General features: G+C 38.3%; 1 protein-coding gene across 2 annotated transcripts; it reads left to right on the plus strand.

The window, feature by feature from the left end:
• The first annotated feature begins 361 nt into the window (after positions 1-361).
• LOC113974875 (hypoxanthine-guanine phosphoribosyltransferase-like) lies at positions 362-8353 on the plus strand. 2 transcript variants are annotated; one of them, XM_027698399.1, is made up of 10 exons: positions 362-484; positions 3674-3780; positions 4202-4385; positions 4740-4802; positions 5288-5305; positions 5498-5580; positions 6553-6599; positions 7138-7214; positions 7944-8013; positions 8112-8187. In XM_027698399.1, exons 1-9 carry the CDS (start codon positions 467-469, stop codon positions 7986-7988), a joined length of 642 nt encoding a protein of 213 aa, XP_027554200.1. In that variant the 5' UTR covers positions 362-466; the 3' UTR covers positions 7989-8013; positions 8112-8187. The 2 variants fall into 2 exon arrangements, with proteins under 2 accessions (XP_027554200.1, XP_027554199.1); XM_027698398.1 differs by lacking the exon at positions 7944-8013 and having other exon boundaries at positions 8112-8353.
• The last annotated feature ends 86 nt before the right edge of the window (positions 8354-8439 follow it).

Raw genomic sequence — 8439 nt, forward strand, 5'->3', positions numbered from 1 at the left:
ATAATTTTAAAAAGACACGGACTTTGTCACAACAATGGATGTTCAAATACTGTGTAAGAAACTGGTATACAAACTTACCTTCTACACATACACCACTAAATTACCACCTCCTACAGCCAAATATCTCATGTGTATTTTCAATTAAAAATCGACTACTCTGCCTAGTCCTTCCCACTCATTTGATTTATGAACTTCATTTTGCATCTCCCTCGTTCCCCATACCTTTACTCCAATTGGTTCCAGAAGGGCTCAAGCCTATTTTATTTCTGGTTAATCTGATTAGGTAAGAAGCTGGGATTGTGATGTCAGTGCGTTAATAGAAGGAAGTAATGCTTCCTGCAGGAAAGATGGCAATTTTGACCTTTTAGAAGCAGGTCTTGATCTGACTGCAAGATGAAAACAGAGCAAGCCAAACCACAGTAAGAACATCAACTCATTCCACGAGAGCAGTGTTCAAAGTGAGGTTATGGCTCATGGACTGCAGGTAAGAAAGAATAATACCTTCATGTTTGCTGTTTTGCTTGACGGGAGCTTTGGGTGGGGGGAAGGAGGTCAGCTTCAGCAAATATAGTAGAACATTAGAAATAGTAACTCATGAAAGGCTTCAGTTCTTACAGGAGAAAAACTGGATTTCAGAACAGAAGTATCTAATAGACTCACTTTTCTACAAACTTGTGACATTATTTGTTTGACTTTAATATACCTGTATTCATATTCTTTCATTCTGTGCTGATGAAACAATACTTACTTATAAATCTCTTTACTGTACAAAATTGCTGTAGTTCATTTTGTTGGCTTTTTCCCCTTAAACTCAGAAACCTACAGTAATTGAACAACAGATGAGACTGAAACTAAATTAAACAACTAATTCCTCAAGTTATAAACTCATGATTTAAAAATTTAATTACTCTGTATGATAGTTTAGCCGACTGCTTTATTATTATGGGCTGCTGCTGTATTATTTAGCATGTGCCACCATACAAATGGTTTTATGAGCCTGTTGAGCGTATGCAGCAGGTTGCTATGGTGATGTGGTGTTCAAACTGATGCAATCCTTAAGGTTCTGTTCTTGAACCTTCCATCAGACCTTAAAAAAGGCTTCACACACAGCAGCAAACAAAGTATTAATGTAACAGATATTGTTTGCACAAAATACCCTCAAGGAGCACAGTTAACCAAATAAAAGGTGCAAAGGTGCACTGCTGGAGGAGCTCTAAGCAGTAATGACTGTGCACACCTGTAAGCCTTAAATTAGCTTTATTCCATAGGTACATTAACATGGACAAAGCCCCTCCCTCACTTGAGCTGAGCCAGTTGTGATGCCTCTCATCAAGTGCAGCAGGAAGCTGAATTTACTGTCAAGGAGGCTGACCTTTAACTTGCTGTGCAGATGAAAGCCCAATTTATAAATGCAAAAGCAAATGGTAAAGCTGAAGTCCATTAAACACTGCAATCAGTATCATGATTGGGCAAAAGAAACTGCTCCAATCACAGGGAGCATTGTCATTGCATTTAAGGTGCAGTTATGCAGAATGCAAGAGAGATGGGGATACTGGGAAAAAATTAGAACAAAACAAAATCCAACAATGAAACAAACAGAACTTTTTGAACTGTTCATCATGTCAGTGACTATCCTTAAAGGTGCTTTTTTGGAACTCCAAATGAAAATCATGCTTAGGTGTTCCTGTCGTCTCAAATAAATACTGTTATTATTGTACCAGTGCTTCTAATGAATTCCTATTGCCACTGACTCTTGTTGACAGAACCCCATACCCTGCCTGTGTATTCACCATTGGCAACCTCACACAGGTGGAAATTACCCCTTTTCAAGCTGTCCAGCTGGGCTAATCCAACACTCAAACAACGAGCAGCTCTGCACTGCGCTGAAGCTGCTGCACATGTCATTGTCTAGCCTGCCCCACAGTCACACCAGTGTCACTGCCAGAGCCTCTCCCAAGATCAATAAGGCACGAATAAACCTAATTTAAAAACAGTCCTTCACCTAAGCTTTCACTTTGCTGACTTTAGCCAAGAAGAAAATAGTGGCTAAACCAGGCAAAACAGTACTGCTGCCACTCAACCAGGGCTCAGCTGGGAGGTTATTCTGCATGTGTATCTTGGACCATTAGGGCCTATCAATTCTGAGTATTTGCAGAATACAGTTAGTCCAGCCAGGGTGAGATTCTTTATGCATTGCCTTGTAATACAATAATCTGTTCTCTGAAATCTTTAACACCTGTCTCGAGCTTTATCTTTAAAAGCAGTAAGCTATTCATGGCCAACTTAAAATAAATGGCAGTAATTGCTTATCTCATTTTTGGCTGCTGTGAGTTTTGCAAATAATAACCTCCTACTGTTCCCTACAGTCTATTTTTCTTTTCTTCCTAAGTACTCATCTCTGCTATGCCAAAAAAAGGAGAATTAAAAACAATTCATCTCTCTAAAGAGTTTGCAGGTGTTAACTTGTTGTTATCAATACTTTATGCTATTACTGCCTAGTCCACAGCTCTGTGCTATTAGCAAAGCACTGTACTGAGTTCTTTGGAATGGGATTGGTGTGTACATAACCTATTTTGCACTAGTGAAACTTTGAGCCAGCTCTGAATTTTTCTTTCAGTCAGTTCTGTATTTTTAGCAACAGCAGGGCAATATTAGATGTGACAAAATCTCACTAATTTGATTTTTTCTGGACTTATTTCTAATACTCACATATTAGCCCTCTTATTCACAATTCCCTCTACCTCATTATATATTTTTTCTTGCCTGCTTTTGTACCACTGCTTTATAAATGAACAAAGCATCCACTAAGGTCTTGAATCCAAAGACAGATCTGTTTGGGGCCAGAAAAGAAGCCCAAAATGGAGAATGTGTAGCCTCTAGGAGGACACCTCTGGGTGCAACAGCCTGGTGGGATAAGCATGTTGAACAAAGAACTGTAATCCTAAATCTTGGTGCCAAAAGGGTTAAAGCCCTGATGGGTGGGAAGCAGCCCTGGCCTGTCCCCAGCCATGCTCACAGGGCAAACAGCAGAACGAGCTGAGCTGCAGCTCAGCAGGTCTCTGCTTCCCATCTATGGGCACCCCCTGCAGCTTCTCCTCTTCCCACTGCCATCTCAAACCTTCTCCTTTGGGGTGAGTCATCTCCCTGTCCTCTGAGACAGCTGGTGGTTGGTATGTCAAAAGTTCAGCTGTGAATTCACTCTTAGGAGGCAGAATTTTCTCTTTTACACAATGGAAAATGATAGTCGAGGTAGTGCATCACCCCAAAGTAACCTGCTGGCCTGTAATCCCAATCTACTTGCCTTAAATTTTAATTTTTGCTTGTCTACCACACAATCAAGCTACTGTGCTCTGCAGAAGGGGAAATGGAATACAAGAGGGGTTGCTATTGTTTTGGCTGGAGTTTTTTAATGGGTTGATGATGGCTGAGAATTTCTCTTACAATGACTGGGGCAAAGTAGTTGTCTATCCAGTCACAACTCAGACAAGCACACTAGCTCCTAAGTTATCAGACTGTGAATTGTTCTATCAGAAAGATCAAAAACTCTCAGAAATATTTCTATTTTGACACATTATTGGGTGGGGGGAATTCTTTCTTTACATTATCAGACTGGAAAGCTTTTTCCTGTTTGACTCTGTTGCTACTCTTAGAGCTATTTACCTTTCACTTGCAGATAAGAGACGAACAAAGTGGCTACAACAAAAATCTATTTTGCATTCCTAAGCATTATGAAGAAGATTTAGAAAGAGTCTTCATTCCTCATGGACTCATCCTGGACAGGTATGAGAGGAAAGAGCAAAGTGAAGTCAATGATAATATCCCTGTGCAGCCCATGAGAAACATGGAAACCCTGCAGCTCTAACACTTCTGTTCTAGAGTTTAATGCAGGAGGGGGTTATGGAAAAGATTCCTCTACAACACCAGTTAAGTTTCCATAGTACCTCAAATATCTCCAAACCTGTCTATCCTGAAATGTTTAGATTTATGGATGAAACCAACAATATGTCAAGTGGATTAGGCATCATCTTGTGCACTGCAAGTACATAACTTTCCTATTTCTTCCTGTGGTCACAACCTGCAAGTTATAAAAACCTAACAGCAAGATCAGAATTTTAACTTGGACACTGCTTAATATATGGACAAACAAGTATGATATACAAAACACTTTACAGAGTGTGTTTTCTTTTTTTTTATCTCCCAGGACAGAACGCTTGGCTAGAGATATCATGCAAGACATGGGAAGTCATCACATTGTTGCACTCTGTGTCCTTAAAGGAGGCTATAAATTCTTTGCTGATTTGCTGGACCATATAAAAGCACTAAATCAAAATGGTGACAAATCTGTGCCTATTACTGTGGATTTTGTTAGAATAAAAAGCTACTGTGTAAGCAATTTTCTTTTCTTTGGAAAATTGACTCTCTGCATAGATTGACATTCTAAATACTGGTAGTTTACATGAAAACTCCACAAAAATTGAGTTTATGCATATATCCTGTTCAAAGCAATTCAACTGATTACATACTGAAAAGGAACTGAATTACTGATCTGTCCCAATGAACAGATGGATATTATACATTCACTTCAACAAACATACAGCAGAATGAATCAACATGACAAAGCCAGGGCAGGGCTCCAACATCTTGCAAAAAGCAAGAGCAGCACACCATTCATACATACATACAGGATAACACTGTTCAGCATGTTTTATGTGACTTCCCTCTCTTCTTTTTCTTTCTAGAATGATTCACCTGCAGGAAAAATCAGTTTTGTTGGCGAGGAACTGTCTACACTAAATGGGAAGGTATGAACTGGCATCTTCACCTTTTAAAGGGAAAGAATTGTTCTCGTTTATCTTTCAGGAAGTCCATCTTTATTAAGATTTTGGTACTGCATACTTACAGCCACTTGACACTGATTTAAAATGCTGGACTTTGAAACAGTGAGTAATTCCCACTGATCTCAGTGGATCCACAATTTATCCCACAGCCCCTAGAAATGAACAATACCAAACTGACTCATCAGGATGGCTCTACAATACTAGTGCTATACATAGAATAATAGATACACCTTGACTCACCATGTTTTAAGTTTCCATAAATACTTACAGAAAGACTCTTCAGAAAGTACTAAAGTAATGTCAGTAGTTAAGCAACAAGCTCCTTTGAAAATCAATTGCAACTTCCTAATAACTAAAGCTTGTAGTGTACTTTTCCTGGACGTACAATTTACTGAATGTTGCCATGTAAATATTTTCTCTCTTTTCTCTCCCTACATGATCTCTCCCAGAACGTGTTAGTAGTAGAGGTAAGTAAAGATTGGAGGGGGTGGGGAATGACATGGATGTTTTTCTCTCCTTTCTGCAATTTAGTACATATTGCATATAAAACAATGTCACTGGGCTGCCAGGGTTTTATGCTCTAAATTAATCCACTGACAGTCTGGTTCTGGTTTTCCTTTCAGACTCAAAGGACAATTTATTTCTTTAATCTCTTTCAGGACATTATTGAGACGGGTAGAACAATGAAAGCACTACTTTCAAAAATAAAAGACAAGAAACCAAGGATGGTTAAAGTTGTAAGGTATAATAATATGGCCACTGTATGTATTGTTATTGTACTGATATAGCAAAATCATTTGGGTGAATAGTCAAATGTGCGCTGCTGGGTGTTGGTTTGGTTTGAAGTTTGGAGGGAGAAGAAGTAAATGCAGGATGCAATCCTTATCCAGCTGCTGAAAAACTAGGTGTTTATTAAACTGGGAAACTTACCCATGCACTACCACCTTCATTGTTAAAATTTTTAAAAAGGTTTTCTGGCTCTTTCTCTGTAGTCCATAAAATCTGATGGATTCCCTCTTGCTTACTTCCTTCTATTTGAAGTAAATTATTCTCTTCCATCCATTTTCTACAACCACATCAGTTGCCTCAATACTAGAATGACAACATCTTAAAATTGTCAGTAATACAAGTTTCCAGAATCTTGCAAGATTACTTTAAGTGGCATTCTACATCAGTTTTTAGTAGATCTCTGAAATGAATTTTTGGGGAATATTTTTGTGTCTATCAAGTGATCACCATACTTCTTGTTTTTTGTGCTGGTTATTCTCCTTCTAGTGACTGTCTTGGAGGTTCTCAGTTTCTTCCAAAGGGCACAGAAAAACCAAGAATGGATATGACTTTGTGGAAGAAACTGGAGTGACATTGCACAGCTTGTCCCCTTCTCCCTCCCTCCCCACTAAAATCTTTACCTTCCACTTGAATGTGCTTCCCTCTCTGTGCTATTCCAGTTTGCTGAGGCACTGATACATGGAAGGATAACGATCTGGGATACGGAACTGAAGGGACCTGAATGTAAAACCACAGAGCCATTTGGACCTCCAGAACAAACCTAGATCAGAACCTTTCCTTCTCCCTCCATTATAAAGCTAAAAAGTACCTTTTTCTATTACAGTAATCTCCCTGTTTTAATTTAACTGCATGATTGTAGAAGCCTAAGGGGAGGGGTGGGAGAAGTGAAGTCTACAGCTTCTACCTTCTCTGCTCTGCCTTACAGCTTGCTTGTTAAAAGGACATGTCGAAGCCCAGGTTACAGGCCAGACTGTAAGTATTGTGTTTTTCTGGTTACCCAAAATACAGTCTCATAATTTCACTTCGTGTGGTCTGTCTGACAACTGGCATATAAATTTCAGGAAGGCCAAGAGAAACAGGTGGAAAATATATGAAACCCAGTGAAGTGATGAACAGTTACTCCACCCTGAGACCTCATGACCACCTTCTTTGTATCCCCCTGGCTGGCCTGAGCACAGGATTAGCTATTTGATAAATAAATAAATTTTAAAAATCAATAAATAAAATAATTAAATATAAATTTAACTATTTAGATACCAGAAATAGAATCCAACCTTAGCTGTGTATCATTTGACTTTGAACCCAGAGGGCAATTGTTTTGACTCTGTATTTAACTTGCCTTTTTTTCAAACTGAAAAGTCCTATTGAGTCGCAGTGCATCTACTTTCACACAAGTAAAATCTCAATCCTTGTCTCCTCTTTCAGGACTACTTCATAACTAGGTTTTAAACAATTATTTTGTTCATAAAATGCATTTTAAAAGTATAAAAAGAGTTGTATTTTCTTACAGATATAGGCTTTGAAATTCCAGATAAATTTGTGGTTGGATATGCCCTTGACTATAACGAATACTTCAGAGATCTAAATGTAAGTATATGCATGTGCCTGCATTGTTAGGTATGAAAGCTACCACAGGTAACCAGCAAGAATATCCATTTCTTTTCAGAGCTTCTCAACAACTATAAAACCTTCATATCTGACTAGAAACTTCTGTTAAAAGTGCAAATAATTTTTAAGGTGCCAAGCTGGTAATTCAATGTAAATGCATAAGAACTTGTTCGTGCCTTACCTTTTAATGACTCTACTCCACAAGTCCCGTGGCCTAGCTGTGGTGTACCACATTTTAAATCCCCCAGGATGGTGAGCAGCACACAGTCTACTGACCACATCTGAAAAGGAAATAACTTGTAATTTGACATTCATTTGATTGTCTCTATTAGTGCAATCCGATGTTACTCTTTTCTAGCCAAGTCTTTAAGACAGCTGTGTGTGGACTGTAACTGAAGGTTTTCCCTACACTGTGTAACATGGTCATCAAGATATTTCTTCCTTTGTTCCATTACAGCCTCCTTGGGCTGCATTGAGTGAGCATTAACTGATAAAAAGAACTGATCTTTTTTTCCTTCTTTTGTTCTCAAAAGTACTTTCTTAAATCTAGTTAAGTGGAAAAGTTTTTCACTGGAAAGTCTTATTACTGAGACAAAGCAGTTCTGTTAAAGACATAAACAATTTGTGCTATTGCACAGCAGCCTGAAGGAGGATAAAAGAATTGAACAAACCTGACTTCTACAAAATATATAAATCTATATATTACAGATGAGCTTGGAAACAATATTAACATCACAACTTCACCGCAAGTAGGAAACTTGCGACAATAATGGCTCTGGTGTGTTTTCCTCACAATTCTAGTAATGTGACTGAAAATCTTTCTTGAATTTCCTTTGAAGGTAAAGATTGACTAAAGCTGTATTTTTTTTTTTTTAGCATATCTGTATTCTGAAAGAGAATGCCAAAGAGAAATATAGGATGTGATAACATCAGTCTTCTGGAACAACAGTTCAGGGACATCTACAACTGTGCAGACAAGCAAGAAGTGACCTACTAATTGTGCTTTTTTCACTGAAGAACTACAACATTTTCTAAACATACTAGTCTATGTATAATTTCCTAGAGTGATTATGTAAAACACCTAAAGGTGAATGAGGTTTGTTCAAGTTTCAGTGAAACCTGAACAGAACACAGGCCATAAACCAGATATTCAGGTATTAGAAAGTAAACCTTAAGAGAACTACACTGAGATTAGTTCCTCCAG

The sequence above is a fragment of the Neopelma chrysocephalum genome, unplaced genomic scaffold (assembly GCF_003984885.1).
Source record: "Neopelma chrysocephalum unplaced genomic scaffold, ASM398488v2 Primary Assembly neopelma1_127, whole genome shotgun sequence".
Lineage (NCBI taxonomy): Eukaryota > Metazoa > Chordata > Aves > Passeriformes > Pipridae > Neopelma > Neopelma chrysocephalum.